A 21,605-nucleotide genomic window follows, 5' to 3' on the forward strand; every position below is an offset into this window, starting at 1 on the left:
TTAAAACAGTCTGCTGAGGAAAAAAAAATATTTGTAGCTATAGCATTCATTTGTTACAGAAAAAACAACGTACCCTTCTTGGTTTTGGTGTGTAAATATATTTTACATTGAACCTTTTTAACAAAGGGCAACAGAAAAACTTTACCTGACAATCCTGGGAGTCCTGGGGGTCCTGGACGCCCAAAACCTGGTAGACCTGAAAAAAAAAGACAGATTTAGGCAAAAATTAATATTTAGCTTTCAGGTCTCCAGGAATGGGAATATAAGGCTTAGAACAATGAAAGTGCAGTTCATCTAAGTAAGTGATTCTTTGAGATGACTTGGATTCTCATTCACTCACCAGTCCTCCCCAAAGTTGGAGGGTTTGCTATTGAATGCATCCATAACCCTCATAACCGTTTCCATCCCCTTGCAATCCACATTCTTTCAGATTTTGGGAGTTAATATGTTTGCATTTTTGTCTGCAGATCTATCTTTAGAGCAGGGATTACACTGTTTATCCACTGTGTAACTGAGCTGAAGCAATACAGCTACCATGGGATACAGGAACAGGGGCTGGTGTTAAAGGCAGGTAATGAAATCCAGGAGAGCTGGTTGAATTCTTGTCCTGTGCTTCCCTGGCAGCTTGCCAGCACCCTTTGTGAGCCACCCAGCAGCCAGGAACCACTGGAACAGTTTTGAATGTGTAAGGGCAGTTACAGGAAAGAAAGAATAGAGCAAGCAGGACATGTCAATGCAGAGTGAAGAGGAGGAAAAAAACAGGAAGGACACCTAACCTGGTTCACCCTTCTGACCCGCTGGTCCAGGGATACCATCTCGACCAGGCTGTCCCTTTTCCCCTGAAGGACCAGGAGGGCCAGGACGACCAATATCACCTAAAACAGGGATGGAACACATCAGCACAGTCTTGCCTAAACTGCAGTAAGGAAAACCAGCATCCTCTTCACCACTATCTGAATCTAAAGGTGTGGTAATGCAAGAAAAGATTTACAAGGGTGGTGTAATCTTAAAATTAAACCTTTCTCTCTCTCCCCTGACAATTTAGAAAAGCCTTTTAGGTCTGTGATTTTTCAAGCAGTCACTGTTTGCTAAAAATATAATGCTTCTCTTTAGAATAAATTAGGATTTTGCTCCTATAAAAACAGGTTAGACCACTGTAATACATAACATAAATAAAGCTGGTAAGTACAGAAACAGTTAACTTCTTGTTTCAATAGCTAATGAATTGACAGCAAATACAAGTCCTCAAAATAAAGTTAAAATTTGTTTCTTTGCTGTATAATTTCAGTGAATTAAGTGTGTGCAATGGTGTTTGAGCACCCATGTACATATACATTTCCCTGATGCTAAGGATAAGAAAGGAAGTGCCTTGATGTGTTATGTTTTTCAAGAAGCAGCTGATCTCTGCTGCACTGTCCATGCTCACCTACTGGCCCAGGTGGTCCAGGCAGGCCAGGATTACCTGGAGGGCCCTCAATACCTTTTGGTCCTGGAATTCCTGGTGTTCCTGAAAGTACATTTCAATCAAATAATGAACAAAACTGACTTTTCAGCAGATCTTGAAATGCTACAATCTGAGATGCCCTGAGTTACAAATGAGCTAATTCTACCAAGATGCTGTATTTATGCTCATTTTGCAGATTTACAGCTGGTAAGGAGATGAATTAGAAAGCAAAAAAATGCACAGGAAACAAAACATACTGGTACAACTGCCCTTACTGCTACTCTCAAGCCTCCTCTTAACTGGTGAGTGCTCATGGCCAAGGACACAGCAACTCAACAGTTACCATTTTAAAGACAGATGTTTCTGCTTGACAACAAATTGAAAGCATTATGAACTGGGATTGAATAGTCCTTCCCCAGTCCTCTTTTCCCTGCCTGAAAAAGTAAAAATGGTCTTAGGGTTTACACTGGATTCTCACCCCTACATCATGAGCTGAGTGGGAGGCAGGAGAAACACCTGATCTGTTGCAGTGTCTGCCCTGAACAGCACCTGAGCCTGACCAAGGCAGTGTCTCAATACACCTTGTGGCTGTTCAGTCTTTTAGGCATGACATGAAACAGAGGGTAAAAACTGTCAGGTTCATGGTCAGGTTTTGTTTTCTGCTAAGCTTCCTGTTGCCATGACCACAGCTGTAAATTCCCTAATTTTCTACATCAAAGCATCTCAAGCATATTTGTAAAACAGCATTTAGTGCTGTAAATGCAGCCAAGGTAAAGACTTTGTTTCTTTAAATTTTGAATGAAAAAACTGACATACACCTCTGAACAACTACTATTAATATTTTTTAAAGAACAAAGTGCAAAACCTAATTTAATGATATTTCAGAGATTTCTCTTTAGAACACATTTTTTTGGACAATAAATGATAGGAAAAAACAGCTAAGTCTTCCAGGATGGCACTTTTTTATTGATTCATGAAGAAAAAAAAACAGATAGTTTTTTTTTGACCCCAATATTTGTGTATTAGAGGAGGTAAGAGTGAGTGCTATGGAGAATATTAACTAATACAGCTGCTCCATCCCCTCAGAGCAGAGGAACAATTCCAGAAAACACTCATAAGAGAGGCATTCCCACACTTTTGCAGTGACAATTCCAACAGCACAAACCTTAGAAGCAGCAGATTGCCAGAAACTCTGAGAAGCTGGAGTCTCCTCCAGTTACTCACTGTGTTTAGCTGTTCATACCAGTATCAGCAAGAGGGGAAATGAAAAAAAAAAACTGTTGAGGATTACCTGGGAATCCAGGAAGGCCTGGTTCTCCTTTTGCACCTGGACTGCCTGGAAATCCAGGCAAACCAGGATTTCCAGCTATACCTTTTGCACCTGGACTACCTGGGTATCCAGGCAAGCCAAGATCTCCCTAGAAAACATTAAGCAGAAATACAAACCCAGATTTCTTAAGATAGGAAAGCCCTTATTGTATGTTCCCCATCCTACCATCACATCAAGGTCACAAGTATATTGGGCACACCTCTCCTCATGTCCAGTTAATGTCAATCATCTCAACACAAAATGAAGCAAAAACAATAGTTTTCAACAGTCTTCTCCTATAATTTTGTGTACAGTATCATAGTTTTTCCTCAGAACTGGCCTATGTTAAAGAAAAAAGTACTTTCCTTTCTTCCAAAAGAATCAAAGATTTTTACCCCATGATAATGCAGACTGTAAGACATTCTGAAGATACTTCTGTCACTTTTTTTGTGGGTGGCAGAAAGGATGATAAAAGTAAATCTTAATTAAAATACTTTATACAGACTTTACACAAACTTTAAAATTTTAAGCAGAAGTAACCATGCTATATTATTAGTAATTTGGTCTTAAATGCATGTCTGAAATTTTTAGGAATTAACTACATAATTAGACAGGGGGACAATGATATTAATTGTATAAATCCCTAGCAACTACAGAAGTGTCACAGTGAAGACTGGGCCACTAAGTAAATCCAACTGGAAAAGTCTGGTAAACAACCTTCTGCTTTAACCTGATTAAGTTATTTATCAATATTTTCACCTTTAAAATTAGGAATTTTTATCTCACCTGAAAAGTCAACCCTGCTTGTTTCTAATATATTTATATACATATTTACAGTTATACTTAGTATATATAAAGTAATAGTTGAGGGGGAAAAAAATCATACAAAATTTAACTTTCTCATGTAATTTTCAATTGAAGGAGTTTGTAATGGTACCTTTGGTCCAGGGGGACCAGGAATACCAATGCCTGAAAGACCAGGGTCACCTTTCTCCCCTTTCAGTCCAGGAAATCCTGCAGGCCCAGGCTGTCCTGGACGTCCTGCCAGTCCTTGGTTGCCTTTAAGCCCAGGGGGACCTGTCCAAAAGATAAAATGAAATTTAAAAAAAACCAAAAAACTTCTGCAGTAATTTACAGAAATCATTCAAAGTACAGCAACTCAACTAGAAAGGCCTAACAATTTGACTGGCTGGCCTTGAATACCTAATGTTTTTTTATTTTTAAAACCAAACTAAAACAATTACCTAAAAATCTCAATTATGTATGTAGGGCTTTATGCAATCCTCATCTTTATTGCTATTATTACATGCTAGACACAAGCAGAGTCATCTTTGGGGTATATAAAAGGAGAACACTGGTCCAAATGAAGTAAATTTCAAGCATAGAAACTAACCTGGAAGGCCCATCTCTCCCATAGCTCCTTTTAATCCTGGAGGTCCTGTTGGTCCTGGCTGCCCAGGAAGCCCCATGTCTCCCTTGATGCCTAGGAAAGGTGTGATTGAGTTAATTAATGGCAATAATTACAGGTTTCTGATATCCATGCATTCTCATATGAACATGATTATCATCTGATTACAAGCAATGGATTTGGAGTTGCTTTAGGCCTCATACTGCTCCTACTTGCTTTTCCACACTTATTTGTAGTAAAATATTCAACACCTTAATTTTGTTGCAAGCAAAGATTTGATCAGGGCCACTGCTGATGTTTTGAAACAAGTCTAATGAAATAGGTCAAATCTCAGTCCAGGATTCAGTCACCATCTGAAAGGATTCAGCACTGGTGTGACATGGTCTCTCATGAGTTCCTCTGCAGAACAAACACATCACCTCCTTATGTGCCACAAGTATTCCACAGCTTCTTTTACAGAATTAAATGCAACCTACAATGCCCAAACTAGTTTGAGTCCTGGATGTTAACAATATTCCCTAAGCCTTCCCTAGAGCAAGGCCTACATTAGACACAGCAAGTAAGGACTCAAGATCTCAGATAAATTGTTATAGCTGTAGGGAGAAGTGGTGTAAAACAGAATTAGTTTTCTTGGTCCTTTCAATTCTTAAAAGCAAATATTTGACACCCAGACAGCCTTTGCAATACATCCATTAGGCCATTTTCAAAATACAATGCTTAGCAATATATGAAATAAATATATGAGATGAAAGTCCTGCTGGGAGGTTCTGCAGTCACATTGCTTGCTCAGGCAGCAAGTACTTTTGCAGTCATCCTGAAAGACACCTTAATCTTCAATGGGATCAGTTTAAACCTGCTCTTGACTCTGTTTGAAGGAAAGGGCTTCAAGCATGTGTTTGGATAATGACTTTAAATGTCCCAAAACTGTGCTGCAGTTTTAAGTGCAAATCCCTAAGGTTAGTTTAGATATAAAGTGGATTAACATCCCAACTCCATGATAAAAACAAATGCAAATCTTTATTCATCAAAGCTGCCCAGCTGAGGCCTTGTTTACTGACCTGGCAATCCTGGCACACCTGGTGGGCCACTAAGTCCTGGTGGGCCTGGGTCACCTGGGAGACCTTGATAACCTTTCTGGCCTGATAAACCAGGAATGCCTCAAGGGAAAAATACACATTTTATTATTATTACTAGCATTACTACTGTATGTTTTCTTTTACCTTAAGAGATCAGATGTAGCTATGGATGAATAAAAAAACCAAATAGGGATTTTTCTTCAGTAAATATAATTCCCCAACTTAGCAACAAAAAGTATCACAGAACACAAAGTATTTGTTCTGGAAAATTTAAAATTACTACAGAACAGGAACAATATAGTAAGTAGAGAAAAAAGTAACTTTACGACTAATGCTAATATACTTCACTCAAGGGCTACCTTCTGGATGAGGAGACTCCAGTCTAACCTTTGCATTAACTCAGATTATTTATATACAAGTTAAAATTACATTGCTACACCAAAATCACTTTGGGACTAATATATTATAAAATTTAATGCAAGTTTTTTTAGCATATTTTTACAAATTCTATGTGGCTGTTATCCCATAAGAACTTTGTGTTGCCCTGCTGACATAGTTAAACCTGCCTTCCCCAGGAAAAGAAAAATGGTGTCTTTGGAGCCTATCTTGGCTTGTGAGAAATTAATACAATAGGTAAATTAACAAAATAATGGCTGGGACAACATTAGGGAAAAGCATTCTGGCTCTCTCTAGGGTAGAATATTTTTTACTCTTCTCAAGACTAAATTAAGAGTTCAAAGGAGACATCAGAACCCTTGGTTGGGGAGGAGAGAGAAGCCAGCAAGAATGAGAGAACACAGACTTGAAAAAGACTTTCAGGCTGCCAACTTCCCAAGCAGAAACACACACAGAGATGACATTCAGCTCATAGGTGGTACAGAGAGACACCCAAAGGGAGAATACAGAGAAGATGAGCTGAGCAATTTCATCCTATGTGGCAAAAACCAAAGGGCCTTTGAGACAGCAGGAATGCAGCCAGGACAGCAGCTATGAAAACTCTCTCATCTCTTTAGGAATAACTCCTAGAAGGGTGAATTGTAATCCTGCTGAAAGCACCTCAGCGCTATTACAAAACTGCCATGTGCCAAATAATAGTAACAGCTAATGAGCAAGGACACTGCAAACTAACCATAAAAAGGAACTTGGTCACAAAATCCCTTTTAAAAAAGCCTAAACACAAGACCCTTAAACCACCTTTATATTCCAAATTAATTTTTTTTTCTGTAAGAATGAATGAATAGTCATGGATTCAGTCACAGCTCACTAGTATGTGTAGAGGACAAAGCACATCCCCACACCCACATGCAAAGTTCCTTACCTGGAACACCCGGCTCGCCTTTTTCTCCTTTTGCTCCCAGCTGTTTGGGATCAAGTGTTCCTGGTGGACCTGGCAGACCTGCTTCACCTTTGATGCCTTTCTGCCCCACTGGTCCAGGAGGTCCTGGTGGACCAGGTAATCCACTATTACCTACAGAAGGTACAGCCAACAAAAGGAAAAAATAATCCTTAAAGGTAGGCTAATGTATTTGTCATGCTTTGTCTTATACAGGCATCCCATGATTTATTCATGAGGTTGGAATTCACCCAATGATCAGGCAGTTCATGGACGGTGCTCCACAGCACCTTTAGCCCTGGAACAAAGCTGAGGGAATGGAGTGCACAGGGGTGTCTGCCAGCTCTGGGCAGCAGAGGAAGCAGCTGTGCCTGTCTGAGCCATGCTGTGCTACCAGCACAACAGCTATGGCACCTTTGGACTCAGAGCCTCCTTGTTCTGGAGAGGTGAACTGGGTTTTCTTCTACCAAACTCTTTCAAAATTCATCTCCAACAAGGGGGTTGGAAAATTGCAGAGAGAAGAGACTCTCTGATACCTATATAGCTAATTCTTGATGACTCCATAACCCTAAGCTACTGATTTTCTTCTTCCTGCTGTTTTAAGTAGGCTTTAAAACACACTGCAGAAATATTGCCCTACTTCAATGCCATCAATCCAAAGGAAATGTTTCTAAAATAGCTAACAATTCATGACATCAACTAAATAGTGATTGAATGCTATGGCTTAGAAATGCAAAGCAATACTGAACATCAGCACTGTCACAAGACAATAACTTAGGCAGGTCCCAGAAATTAAAACCTAGATGTTAGTATTACAAAAGCTCTTTCAACACAGGAGAGGGAAAACAGCATTCTGTTTCCCTTTCAGGGGTGAATAAAACAAACATTACCTTTCAAGCCAGGCAGACCATTTCTTCCAGGAGTTCCTGGAGGCCCTGGAGGACCAGGAGCTCCCATGACACCCATCTCACCTTTGGCACCTAAAAGCATTGAACCAACCACACTGTCATTCTGAACAGAGACTCAAAACCTAACAGGTACCTTAAATTTGCTTCCCTGGATGTCTACAGTATTTATTAACCAGCACATGCCTGTTTTAAGGGAATTACAAGCACTCATTTATTGTATAAATTAATATCAGATAAAATGACACTTGAAAATTGTGGCAATTTTTCCAGTTAGGTCCTGAGAAGAAAATTTGCACTGCTCTGCTGTGGTAGAAAGCACCTTTATATCTCCAAGAGGTCTAGTTCTCTGGTTTGAAACAAATACTATTGGAACAAACTTGACTTGAGTGAAAGGCAAGAGGACAATTAAGTATACAGTACTTGCAGAATCTTTTGTATTGCTCCCTCTATCCAAGAGATTATTGAAATTCATTTTTAGCATTTCTATTTCAAAGGCCAAAACAGACTAGTTTAACTGAATAGTCTAACACTTAGAATAAGGAAATTAATACTTAAAACTAAGTAGCATTTATTATGATTTTCTTTAAACAAATTTTATTCTTAATTATAGCAGTGACTAGGAAAAAAAATCACAAAATAAATTAGACAAGTATCATAACAATGATAATCAAAGCCATATCTGAAAGTTATGAAAAAGAATAACGTATGAAATATTTACATCAAGTTACAGGGAAGAGGGAAAAGGTAACAAGGATTTTAATGCAACAAATCTTGTTACAATGATTTTTTTGAAGTATGAGGTGTAATGGTCACATATATCCAACTTTAAATAGGTAGGATAAACACCTAAGCACATTAAGCTGGCATGGCCAAGCATAAAGAGCTTACCACCTGTAACTGCAGTTTGGTCTTTCTCCACAGGTAAAATACATGAACTTACCTGGAAATCCAGGTATTCCATCCCTGCCAGGGGGCCCAGGTGAACCCTGAGGCCCTGGTAGTCCAGGGGGTCCTGGATATCCTGGAGCTCCTTGGTCACCTGGAGGACCAGGAATATCGAAGCCTGGAGGACCTGGATCCCCTTTCTCCCCTGGAATGCCTTGCAGCCCTAGATAATGTGGTTAAGACAAAACCTTTTAGCAAAAAGTCAGGAAAGGCTGAGATCTGTGTGTCTGTAGGAATAGTTTTAGTTGTAATCCATTCCTAGCACTGCTGAAAACCCTGCAATTCTTCTAAAACCAATTATTTTTTAATGGCTTCCAAGTGTTAGAAGGCCACATTCTCCTGAAAAGAAACATGACTAAAATTTTACTAAGATGCAGCAAATGCAATTCAAATCTCAAAAGGAAAACAACTCTCTTCAATATTTTAAGTCTGATTATAAAAAGAAAAAGCCAAATTTATTAGATCTGTTTGTATTTTAAAATTAGGTATTCACATTCACGTATGTCCATGAATTACTCAATTTTCCTATGTTCTAAGATAACATCAGCTGAATATTTTTGAAGGTTAGCAAAATTCTGCACTGCATTGTATTTTCCCTAAATGAAAAATAATAATTGTCAAAATTTGCTTAAGATTGTTCAATGCTAATGACCCTGAGCTCCAGGCGCTGAAGGAAGCAGGTGGCTCATTTCCCTCCAGTGCACAGAGTCAGTGAAGATGCTCACTCTGGAAATGTAGCTGACCAAAAAGGAGAATTCATAAATCTCAAGTTAAGAAAAGGCTTTGGTAAAGAAACCACAGTACCTGGGGGACCTGAGGTTCAAAAGCCAACGAGTTAGAGCTCATCAGGAAGTTGAGACAGGTAGCAGTAAGCAGTTGTAATAGTCATTAAGTTAGGAAACAAAATAAAGCACATATAGATTAGAACAAAGACAAAAAAAAATCTATCTAAAGTTACTGAAAACAGATCTAAATACAAAGAATTCAATGCTAATGTAGCTAAGAGAAACCAGACTGCAAGGAAACTTGGAGATCTTTTTCAAAGTGCATCCATCCCTGTATGCAGAAGCCACAGATATTTTCAAATATTGATGGTACATTTAAAAAAAAATTCCCCTCTCTCCTTGTCTGTATTCTTTACAAAAGTGGGGAACAAGCTTTTTCTGATATGTTTCTTACAAAACTCTCATTTCTAGAGACTGGCTTGGACCCCTTCTGAACACCAGAGAACCCCCTTATCAATCAGCTTCTCATTGATTGGCCCCACATTCTGTTAAATCCCTCCAAATATGGATTTTCAAAAGATGTTCCTTCCTTATTACACAAAAAAACTTTCAATGTTTTTGCCCATTCTTTTAGTTCTATTATGTAAGCACACATTGTTACACCACAGATGGTACACTGCATGCTGCATGCCCTGGCATAGCCTGAGATAATTGACACCACCACGCCAAAACCTCATAAATAACTCCAAGGCAGCAGAATTCCAACTCTGTAATGGTGACCCCACTCTCAGCTGCAGGAACAAGTTCAGGAGTGATGTCATCATGTGTTCTGTGCACATTGAAAAGGCAGATTGAATTTTCTTGATAGCATAAGCTATAAACTTGCATTTATTTAATTCTAAGTGTGTTCCCCTCTGGCAGCAGCTTATCACTGCTTTAAACCCTGGTGTCAGGTGCCTGGAGTGGCTATTTTGCACAGAAAAAAACACAGTAGCAGATGATGGACAGGGGATACACATGCTCTGTGTTCAAGGGCTTTCTATCAGCAAGTAGAAAAAAACCCAACATAATACATAGGACAAACTCCATACCTAGAATGGTAAAGATGTTTTTTCAAATAGAAATTAATTCCAATCTAATTTCTGGTCTCAAAAATGTAACCACATCATAATTAGAACAACATAGACAACACATTAAATTCTAAAGTAATTTGTTACATATTCAAAAAAGGAAAAATGTTGAACTATTGCTAACTACTTGAATAAATGGTGGTGCAGAGAAAGCAAATTCTGAACAGGGACTTCCTTCCAAGAATTTTCTAAATTACCTGAGAAACAGTCCCAGAAACTTTACCCTAATGCTGCATAAAGGATCAGAATCAAAACAGCCTAGTAAAACACACGATGGATGGAAGAGAATGTAAGGCCTTCTGCACAGAACAGAGACAGAGCAGTGCCAAGGGAAACAAGGATTTCTCAAGCAGGACCTTCCAGCATGCACCAGATTTCAGAGTCCCATGCTGTTAATAGCCACACTGATTAGTCAGTACAGACATGAAGAGTGAAAATAGAGGCATTTCAAATCCATCAGCTCTAGCAATCATTGTGCATTTGTCAACATCGGTATCTTGCAGAATCAATTGGTGGACACATGAAATCAAACTCTGGCTAGCACCAGAGAGATGTTACAGGAAGACAAAAGAACATGCATTGGATGAAACATCCAAACCCACACTGATCCATCCCCCATCACCCCAAAATCAGGTCCTTCTGTTTCAGTTTAGCCTCCAGTGCAGCTCAGGACCCTACAGTCAGCATAGCCAGCCAGGCACAGCACCCACTGCTGCCCCAGGGAACCCCTGTGTGCCTTGTCCCAACCCCTCCTGTGCCCTGCTCCCAGCACTGGGCACACCCCAGGCTGGCTGGTGCCATGACCACATGCTCCTTGCCCCACTCAGGAAGAACAGATTGAAACCTGACCCACACTGTGCATGCAAGCACAATTCAAACTCCATGGGTCTGTTTACTCAAGTGCTTGCCCATCTTCAAGTTCAGCACTTTGCTGAATCTCAGCTCACGGTTCATAAAGATCTGAATGTGACCAACCAAGCCATGATCCATGGTCTTAGAGCTGGCCATGGCTTTGTCAGCATGCATTGCAAACAATGACAAGCCCAGTGCCGACACACAAACATGTTCAAATAGTGCAGCTCACAGACATGCAACACAAACATTTTACAGGCATGGCAGAATTAAATATTTAATTTAATACTGAAACTGGATGTCTTTGGAAGGTCTTTGGTGCAAGGCATGCTGAGGACTACAGGAAGTGTTTTCACTGTGGTGACTGCCACATATTTGCAACATCAAGAGTTGGTGCACAGCAAGCCCATTCACTGAATGAAAGGAAAAGGAATTTCCCTGAACAAACTTTATTAATAGAATGATGTACATGCACACACATGTACCCTTCTGTGTAGAGATGGAACAAGTTCATATCTTCATCAATCACCAGTCATTTTAGACAAAAGGCAACCAAACTCCCTTCAGAGACAAACTTAATTATCACTGTCTGTGAGTTGGACCTTCAGCCTCTTGTGTCCCTGCTTGTATATGCCAGAAATAACCTATGGGAACCATTTGTATAAGTTTTACCTGGGGGGCCAACAGGACCTGGAGGTCCTGGAGATCCAGGAGGACCTTGACCACCAATGCCAGGGATGCCTGGTGGGCCTGGAAGTCCTGGTGGTCCACTTGGTCCAGGGTCACCTAAAAGAACACTCTTGATTAGACAAATACTGAACTAATTTCAGAGACATTTGCTTTCAGAGCAGAGTCCCTGCACATTGTACTTGAAATCTCATCCTTGCAAGCAAACAAACATTGATCTAACAGAGAAAAAACCACACACTCCAGAGGCTATTTCCCAAGACCAGAGATTTGTCCTCACTCAACAGGGACCACATGAAGTTTGTGTTTCTAGGCTACACACACATATATTGCACCATCATCCACATCAAACTCAAAAGATGCTCCCCAGCAAACCAGGCATGCTGGGCAGGTCAGTACAGACCATGGTCAAGAGCAGAGGTAAATGAATTGCTAACTGTGCATGTGGAAGCACAGTGCATCTAAATGACAATTATTCTATTGATAAAGTTTTACCCCCATAAAAGCATTATTTGTCTTTAGAATACAGAGCTTCAGGTACTGACCCACAGATTGGGATTTACTCCCTTAGCTGCCTTTTGAAAACACAATCTTCCATTTACACAGGTGTGTCTGCTTTGGAAAAATTGATTTAGAAGTAATGGCTCTAAAGTCAGCACTGCTTGTATTTAACTGCCACATGCCTCCCCGCACAGCTACATTTTAAAAAGTTCAATAGGAGAACAAAACAGGGGAGAGTTCTCAGTACCTTTGGGCCCTGGGGTTCCATCAAAGCCTGCCCGGCCTGGCAGACCAGGGTTTCCTGGGAAGCCAGGATCACCTTTAGGTCCTTGAACTCCTTTTATGCCTGGGGGTCCTGGGGGCCCAGGTGGTCCTGGAACTCCAAATCCACGCTCTCCCTATAACAAATAAATTAAAAAAAAAAATAAAAGGGGATTTTCTAAGTTTAGCCTCTCCTAAAAATGTTACAAGTAACAAATTAAAAATGGCCACCATCTTAGAGTTCAATTTCTATTTTTCTACCCTCACTCAAACTGTCAAGTAAAATATTTTACTTCCCCAACATCAAAAGCTGAGAACAAGATGTGAAATCCTCCTCATCATCTTCCCAGTGACACAGAAAAAACTCTAAGGGAAGTTTTATAGTAAACACAAACCTTCTCTCCTGGAAAACCAGGTGGTCCAGGAGGTCCATCCAGCCCAGGGCGACCTGGAGTTCCTGGAGCTCCAGGTGGGCCTGGAGTCCCTGGGAAACCTACAGGACAGGAAGATTAGGGAGCAGAAAGGACACCAGAGAGCATTAGAACAAGTCCTCCAGACATGCCTAAAGGCCATGAAAAGAGATTCTGTGCTAGCCCAAGCACTGAAGGGGTACCCATTCAGCTGAGAGAACTTCTGAGCATTCAGTCTTTGCCACAAAGGGTCTCTGGGACTCTCAGAGGGGGCACTCCCTATGCTGTGAGCTTTTACAAAAATCACAAGCAGTTCACATTAGAAACATTAACCTCCTGAGGCAGCATTTGGAGATCATTTATTGATTCAAGCTCATTTCCCAAAGTTTTACCAAAGTGTTATTGGTTTACTGAAAAAGGTAAGCTACTGAGAAGGAGCAGGACACTGAACAGAGTAATAAGAGTTCAGCGTTTTTTTTCTCCTGGTATTTCTGAAACTATTATAAAGTTGTATAGCTTTAGGACAAACATTTTTTAAAGGATGTTAGAGACAGAAATACACTCCCTAGTAAAAAGTCCCCTCTTCCAGCCAGTACAACACAGTAACAGGACAGTAGACATACCCTTTGGGCCTGGTGGACCTGGAAGTCCAATGCCAGGAATACCTGGCTCTCCCTTTGCACCTGGGATGCCAGGTAAACCACGCTGACCTGGCTGACCAGGATCTCCTGGAAAAAGAAGAACATCAACACAGTTATCCAGAATCAGAATAAAAAGCTCTTGGACTCTCCTGGGTATCTAAACTGCTGCTTTACCTGGAAGACCTGGATCACCAATTCTTCCTGGAGGACCAGGGGGACCAGGAACTCCTGGTTCTGTAATAGTCTGGCCAGGGTCACCTTTTGGACCTAAAACCAAAAAGTAGAAATATGCATCACTCAGTAGGAGTTGTTTTTCTGTTTTTCTTTAAGCAAAAATAATGCCAGCCCCATCCCAAGCATACAGAGAACCCAGATATCAGCAATACTTCAATAGGCTCTCTAGTCCCAAGCCTCAAAGCACTTAGAGGCTCAGAAGCCCTGTTCAATGTTCAGACAGTTTTTCTGAACTGTTATTTTTTAATAGCTTCATCCTAGGTACCATCATGTGAATAGTATTTCCATAGCTGACACCAGCACAACTTGATTAGGATCTGTGTAGTTGACAAGAAAGTAACAAAAGCAAAGTTGTTCAAAGCAACCCCTTTTTTTCCCCAACCTGTTTTAGCTGCAGTATAGCCAAGCAGACAAAGGTAGTTACAGTGCATTTCCACTGCAGTCAGTGGGGAAGGAGAAGCTTCCATGGAGGTCAGAGCAGAAGGTGAGGCACATGCCTAGAGTGACATGGCACAAATGCTGCCCTCCCTCTGGGTCTGTGAGGACACTCAGTAAGGGAGAACACAAATAACAGGCCATACAAAGCCTCTAGGAGAAGTTTAAAAGCAGCATTATGTTCTGAGAAGGGGCAAAGTTTGGCTTTGCAGCCCTTGCTCAACAGCACACAGAGACCAACTCACCTGGGACACCAGGAGGCCCTGGACGGCCAGATACACCTTGGATGCCCTTTTCACCAGGTGAGCCTTGTGGACCAAAACCAGGAGGTCCAGGAAGCCCTTTTTCTCCAGGAAGACCTGGTATTCCTGGCTCACCTGGAATACCCATTTCTCCTTTGAATGCAACACTGCCCTGGAAATAGAAAGAGCATGATGGAAAAGATAATGTATTTGCTATCAAAAGAGTAAAGTATTTCATTGTTTCTGCTTTGAAACTCTCTGGCAGTTTCCATCCTTCCAGCTCTCATTAGCTGCCTACATCTTGCTAACATGGTAGAGAGCAGGCCTAAACCTGGCTACTTAGTTCCCCCAGTACATAGGTGAAATGTAGACAAGGCAGAAGGGACCCCCTGACACTGCCCAAGAGGAGCCTCAGCTTCTTTCTAGAGCACTGGCAGATTCAGGAGATACCTCAGTGTATCACCACTAGGTTGGCATTTACTGGAGAGAACTCTTGCCTTATCACATACAGACAAAGTGCATTTGTGCCAGTTCTCTTATCTGCACTATGTCAAATGTATGCAGGACTTCCCAAAACATCCATCCAGTCAAAGACAGCCTCAAATGGCACTCACAGGTTCCCCCTTAGGGCCAGGCAAACCTGGCAGTCCATCTCGTCCAGGAGTGCCATCTATGCCAGGGAGACCTGGAGGTCCTGGGAAGCCAGGGTCTCCTTTGTCACCTTTCAGTCTTGGAGAAGTCAGGACATCCCCTGGGTCTCCTTTAGGACCAGGTCTACCAGGAGCACCTGGGGTGCCTGGGAAGCCCTGAGGGAGAAAAAAAAACAAAAAGAAAGAAAAAAAAGAAGGTATTTTAGTTTTTCTTTCACTCCCTGAGTATGGAACAATGTATGACTCATGCATTCAGGATAGCTATGGACCAACAAATACATATTAGACAATAAATTACATCTATTGTTTACAGATCTACCTATCATGCAAGACAAATGAGACACTATTTTCCCCACCAGAATATAACACCACCACTTACTGGTGGCCCTACAAGGCCAGTTAATCCAGGAAGCCCCTTTTCACCTTTTGGTCCAGGAAAACCAGGAGAACCTGAGTAGTGCAGAAAAACATAAAAGAAAAATATAAATCTCGAGAGGCTGCAATATCAAACCTTATGTTTCATTGATAATAGCCAAGTTGTTTTAAAACCAGACAAAATTTACTCTGGCTTGTTTTTTTTTGAGAGTTTAATTTTATTTGAGCAGAAACATATTTGCAACTCTAAGCTGAACCAGTAGTGTCAAAAACCACCATGCTTTTAAAAAGCTCCAGCTCCTCCATTATTCTAGGGATAGCAGTAGTAGAAGTCGATTTTTCTCTCTCAGTTAATTCTACAGCAGACCCTAAACCTTCAAAACGCAGAATGCTTGCAAGGCTGTCTTTGAGCAGAGAAATATTTCTCAAAGACTAGATTTTCAAAGAATAGTGTTTGTTTTACACATGCCCATCTTGTTTCTTTCCAGCTGTGCAAAACACAACATGCACCAACTCTGCACTGGAGCTGACAAATGCACATTTGAACTTGTACTCAATATACAGATATATTGTGACCATTGTACCCAGCCAACCCTGATAAAAAGTGACTTAATGGAACATAGTAAACAATCCTGTGAAGATTCCAGCCCTACCTGGACTACCTGGAGGTCCTGGTGGTCCCCTCTCCCCAGGAGGACCAGTTACTCCAGTTCCTATGCAGTTGAAGCACGTGTCTCCTCGGTCACCTAAAAAGATTTGCATTGAAAAAGTGTACTTGAACATCAGGTTTTAGAAAATATTAAAAGAATTCAGTAAAACAGCAATTGTTTTCTTCCTACTGATCTATAATACCAGGTCCAAAGTGACTACTTTAAATAATTATTGCTTAAAATTAGAAGCCTCCCCCTGCCCCCAAGTTAAACTAAAGGTTTTTGGTGGCAAGGAGTCAGAAAACCAATATCAGCTACAATTAGAATGTATTTATTACAGTGCAAAAGAATTAAAACAAAAGTTTTCAGAAATAGAAAATAAAACCATGGACTTTTTTTCTTCTCAGCAAAAGTGTCCCCTTTTAAAGGAGGTACTTGACACTTCCAACTACAACTATAAAACACATGTATCAAAATCCTAAACTTAAACTCCAAGAATGCAAAATAAATATTGGGAATGTTTCATTGATTTGAAAATAGACTGAAAGTATTTAATGAGGAAAAAAAGATTTGTTTCAAGAAGCTTAGGAATTTCCTTCACATACAGACATATGTGACATTCATCAGTGAAATATTTGAGCATTTCATTTAGGTTAATTAGTTAATCTTTACAATCTCCATGACAAAAAATATTTTTCTTTCAAGTGAGTACAAAATTAAGTGAGATGTCTAAAGTAATTTATGATGTCCATGGTTGGGCTAGGAAAAGATTCTCACTTACCCATATCAGCATCCTCATTGCAAGGTTGTCTTTTTGGAAACAAGGATATATATTAAATATAACTTTCTTTTGCTTAGCAAACAAACAAACTCACTGCAGACTGATCAGCTCAAATTAGGAGTCTTGTAGCTAATTTCTAATTTTAATGCTGCTTTCCATTAAAAATGTCAAATTTATTAATGAATAATATTAATGAATTTTCAAACGGACTTGGCCAGCGCTGTTACAAAGCACACAATTTCTATCTGCCTGGGAGATACTCATAAACCTCAGGTTCTATTTTACTTTATTCAAGATCATTATTGGTTACACCCTCAGTCACTCAGACTCCTGTGCTTTAATCTTAGGTGTTAAGGAGTATCCTACACTCAAAGCAAACAGCTTTTTTACACAGAGACATAAAACATCTGCACTCAACCCTACTGGGAAGGGGCACCATTAATCATTATTTAATGCAGGCTTTGCATTTTTTTACCAAGCTTCAAAAAAAAAGAGAAAAATAGAAAATATAGTCATGACACTGCACCTTTTTGGCCTCGCTCCCCTGTAAAACCTTGTTGTCCTGGAATTCCTGGAGGACCTGGTGGCCCTTGCTCACATAACCCTTCACCTAAGGAAAATCAGGAGAGGTTTTATTATCTATTTGTGTTAAACTGACAGCAGCACCAAATAGATGTATTCAGTACAAAAATGTATTTGTGTGGAGATTCTAATACACCCACCATAATCACAGACCAAACATTTTGGCAATTCAGACAGGATTGCTGGTGAAAACCCACACATGTAATTCAATCTCAAAAAGAAATAGTGATATTACACAGCAATCCTCAATTCTTTGCAACCTCAGCCATCTCCCACTGCTTCCCACAGCCTACACACTTCCATCTCTACACTTCATTCTGAAGTTCAGCCTCATATCATAAAAACATGCCTATGAATCAGCATCAGAGCAAGGGCATTTCAGATGCCAATGCCATCCAGACACTAAATTCCTTCCTGAACCATGTTAGCCCCTCTCCACTACCGCTTTCCAGTTTTTATATTCCATCTGCCATTCCCTACTCTCATACCAAAAAAAAGAGCTAAATGCTTTCATCCAAAGTTAATTCCACTCCAAAGCTAATTTCACATGGTCTACACAGTAGAATATTTATGAAATGGAAGTGGAATTCTGTGAAAAGTTACACCTTTGACTCTTCTGCTATCACAGCTCTTAGTAGGGAACAAATTCTGTACCTGTTCTTAAGCCTAAGGTTCTCCTACAGATGTCTTGATTTGCAACGGGAGCAACTTGGAGAACCTACAGCAATAGAATCTCATGGACTTAGCTGCTGATAAACATCTCTGGAGGTGGAATTAAAATACCCAAACAAACCACAGAAATCCAAACATAAACAAATGTCAAAGCTGTTTAGTCTCTTCTACTTGGTGTTTATGTGATCATCACTTACCAGGAGCAACAGATGGTGCAGGTGGCCCTGGGGGACCTGGTGGTCCTGGCGGTCCTCGTGGTCCCTCAACTCCTGGTTGCCCAGGAATAGAAACTCCAGGCAAGCCTGGATCTCCCTTCTGTCCTCTCTCACCAGGTAAGCCAGGTGGGCCAGGAGGTCCAACAGTAGTGATCCCTAAGACAGAAAGGACTTAGTTCCTTCCTAGCTTAATGGTTTACATCACATTTTTGTAAGGATGACAATGATACATATTTCACATTTTTGGAAATGTTTGTTTGAAAAATTGACCTGAGACTCAACAACTAAGTTTATGATTAGAAAAAAACCCCACAAAACAAACAAAAAACAGGACTAGTGAAAGAATTATTGATGAGAAAAAAACCCCATATATAAGCTGTATCATTAGAAACATTATGTTCCTCTCTGTGCATGTATAATGCACATACAGGTGTCACTGCTCACCAAGTACCCAATCACTTTTGAGCATACAACTCCATTTAAAGCTTGCCCTCCTACCTGGAGATCCTGGCAAGCCAGGCGGGCCTGGCCTGCCAGAGAATCCACGCTCCCCTTTGGCTCCTGGAAGTCCTGGCAATCCTTTGCTACCTTTTGGTCCCACTGCTGCATCAATGCCTGGCCTTGGAACGACCTGTAAATGTTACATGCTCATGTGAAGCTAATTGCCAAGAAAAGAGTCATGGAATTGTAAAGAGATGTGAGGGAGGGAAAGTTCAACATACTTTGAACCTTATGCCAATGACAGGATGCTTTCCCCACTCCACTGAATTACCAAGGAAAATTCCAGTAAAGAGCACTCCCCAATAGGAAGCTGTTTGCCTGCCAAGCCAACATAGTTACAACAGGCTTCAGTGAGGCTGACTCAGTCCTGTTGGTCTGAGGTTATAGTCTAGCCTGTGTTTGTGACCCAGCAAATCCCAGAGCACAGAACTGATCTTGAAAGAAGGAAACCATTGTTTCTGTTAGTGTATGTATGAAAAATTTTCTGGTGCTCTGGGTGTTGTACCCAGAGATAGGACTTTCAGTCAGCCAAGAACTACAACAAAACAACACTGTCAACCAAATGCAGAAAAAATAAAGGATCAGCAACTTACAATTCCAGGAGGACCAGGGGGACCCATGTCACCTTTTTCACCCTACCAATGAAATTAAGAGCATTTCTGATACTGTGAAGCACTACATAAACAAGTTATTGCAAATATTCCTCAACACTGTAATAGCAAAGGCAATGCAATTACTACTCAGGCAGAAATTAACTCAGTGATGGCAAATTTTCCATCTATTACAGCAATATTGACAAAAATCCTGGCATACCTTTTCACCATCTCTTCCTGGAGCACCATTTATTCCAGGCCCACCAGGTAAACCCTTCAAGAAAAGGGAAATATAATCACACTCAGATCTTCTCCATATCAAAAGAAAAGCTTATAAAGAGTTTGTTTGGATTAAAAACATATGAATTACTCACATCCCTACCAGGCTGACCAGGTTCTCCATCTTTGCCAGGCTTTCCCTTCAAAGACAAATATGCATTGAAATAAAATGCTTCAGTAGTAAAGAATTCTTATGGAAATTATGTTACTTGTTTCCCATTTTTCAATAAACCAAACTCTATCCAGAATGCAGTCCTTGGAACAACACAAAGACATCAACCATAACCAATGAAGTTACCTAAACTTAGGTTTCCATTTTGAAAACCAGAGCACAAAACCATGACAGTCTCAGAGAAATGCTGGGTGAATACAGCACAAATGATCTCCAGTTAACTACTGCTGATTCATTGTGCTTACTACTCCTTTTATTTTAGCAATAGAGAAGTTCTTTAGTTGGAAAACAGATCCTAAATCCCTAAATAGTTGAACACTTAACTCTCCTTTAAATCACCATGATTTTCTCATTAATATAAATGAAAATATAAGATGAAGTTCTGCTCAAAGAAGTGACTTCTAAAAGGCATGGTCTTGCTGAATGGATTTGTCATTGCTGCAATAAAAGCAGGGCAAGCTCCACTTTATTCCAGATGATTCATTGGGGAGACAAATGGCACTTTATTGTCAGAGTCACAAAAGCCATGTCTGGGGGCACCTGCTGGAACAGAACTAGAGCAGGTGATTGAGCTTTTCCTAGTGAACCTTCCTCAGTGCCAAGATCAGCTCAGTCATGAAGAAATTGATAATAAGACCTCACAGATTTAGTGAATCAGAGTACAATGTGATTTGTGAAATTTGTTTTCACTAGTGATGAGTTCTAACTCTCAAAACTGAGGTTTTAAGATTTCCTGTGAATGTGCAGAACTATCTATTTGAATATCTAGACTGACATTTTTATGAGTATGTCTGAAATGGCTTTGAGCCTCACAGAATCATATGGAGCCCTAAAATGCAACTTTAAAGTAACTTAATAGCAAAATTGCACTTCAAGTATGCAACATGCCCAGATTCAAAGTAATAAAACCAAACAAAAATATTGGTAAACAAGGTTTTGGCAAAAGGCATCTGACATATCCCCTCAGGACTTTTATCCTTTCAGATCTTTGCAAATTTATGTGGTTCCCATTTACTTTTGCAGAGAGAAGCAACAATTCAAAGCCTCAAAATATAATGAGACTTTTGGCTTGGTAAATCTGCTTTTTGTGCTCTTTAAAAGAGACAAATCAAAGCCCTTCTGTAAATCTCAGCAACTATGAAGGATTTTATCTGCAGTACCAAACATTTTTTTCCACTGTATTTATTTCCTATGGAAATTGGAAAACCTACTACTAGCATGTTTCTAAAGTGTTTATATATTGTCCAATTAACCAGAGCAGAACTTGTGCCTCGATTTTCAAAGGCACTTTGTTGATGAAACAATGCATTCAGAAGCTGTGGAAGTGAAGATATTGAATGTTTTGAGCTGGTTACAGCCTCTCTTTTCTTTGCTGGTCCAGCCCATGTTATTTTTATCCTATTTCTTAGCACTTCTGTGATCTTCAGCTTTTCTGAGCTGTGATATCCAAGTACATTTAAATTCCAGGATTGATTTGAGTCTGATCAGGAACAAAGCAACTCTTGCTATCCCTAGAAAAAGCTATCCTAACTTGTGCCCTCCCCAGATAGCACATAAATTGAGGCAGTCTCTTGGGAAGTGACAAACTGACTAC

At 40.2% G+C, this 21,605-nt stretch overlaps 1 protein-coding gene across 2 annotated transcripts in view; it reads right to left on the reverse strand.

Annotated features, from left to right (window-relative positions):
• COL4A5 (collagen type IV alpha 5 chain) overlaps positions 1-21,605 on the reverse strand; it is a 74,574-nt gene that overhangs the window by 15,964 nt on the left and 37,005 nt on the right. The window contains exons 16-40 of one of the 2 annotated variants that reach the window (XM_077185819.1): positions 19,935-19,979; positions 19,781-19,834; positions 19,561-19,602; positions 18,965-19,097; positions 18,449-18,622; positions 17,524-17,607; positions 16,220-16,312; positions 15,571-15,641; positions 15,156-15,347; positions 14,545-14,713; positions 13,805-13,897; positions 13,613-13,717; positions 12,975-13,072; positions 12,566-12,716; positions 11,803-11,916; positions 8,518-8,586; positions 7,461-7,505; positions 6,556-6,705; positions 5,220-5,318; positions 4,147-4,236; positions 3,691-3,830; positions 2,736-2,862; positions 1,427-1,507; positions 777-875; positions 146-196 (exon numbers count right to left, since the gene is read on the reverse strand). In XM_077185819.1, the coding sequence (XP_077041934.1) occupies positions 146-196; positions 777-875; positions 1,427-1,507; positions 2,736-2,862; positions 3,691-3,830; positions 4,147-4,236; positions 5,220-5,318; positions 6,556-6,705; positions 7,461-7,505; positions 8,518-8,586; positions 11,803-11,916; positions 12,566-12,716; positions 12,975-13,072; positions 13,613-13,717; positions 13,805-13,897; positions 14,545-14,713; positions 15,156-15,347; positions 15,571-15,641; positions 16,220-16,312; positions 17,524-17,607; positions 18,449-18,622; positions 18,965-19,097; positions 19,561-19,602; positions 19,781-19,834; positions 19,935-19,979 (2,569 nt within the window). Of the gene's footprint in view, positions 1-145; positions 197-776; positions 876-1,426; positions 1,508-2,735; positions 2,863-3,690; positions 3,831-4,146; positions 4,237-5,219; positions 5,319-6,555; positions 6,706-7,460; positions 7,551-8,418; positions 8,587-11,802; positions 11,917-12,565; positions 12,717-12,974; positions 13,073-13,612; positions 13,718-13,804; positions 13,898-14,544; positions 14,714-15,155; positions 15,348-15,570; positions 15,642-16,219; positions 16,313-17,523; positions 17,608-18,448; positions 18,623-18,964; positions 19,098-19,560; positions 19,603-19,780; positions 19,835-19,934; positions 19,980-21,605 lie in introns of both variants that reach the window. The other variant, XM_077185818.1, reaches the window with a different exon arrangement.

This window comes from Agelaius phoeniceus, chromosome 14 (assembly GCF_051311805.1).
Source record: "Agelaius phoeniceus isolate bAgePho1 chromosome 14, bAgePho1.hap1, whole genome shotgun sequence".
NCBI classification, from domain to species: Eukaryota; Metazoa; Chordata; class Aves; order Passeriformes; family Icteridae; genus Agelaius; species Agelaius phoeniceus.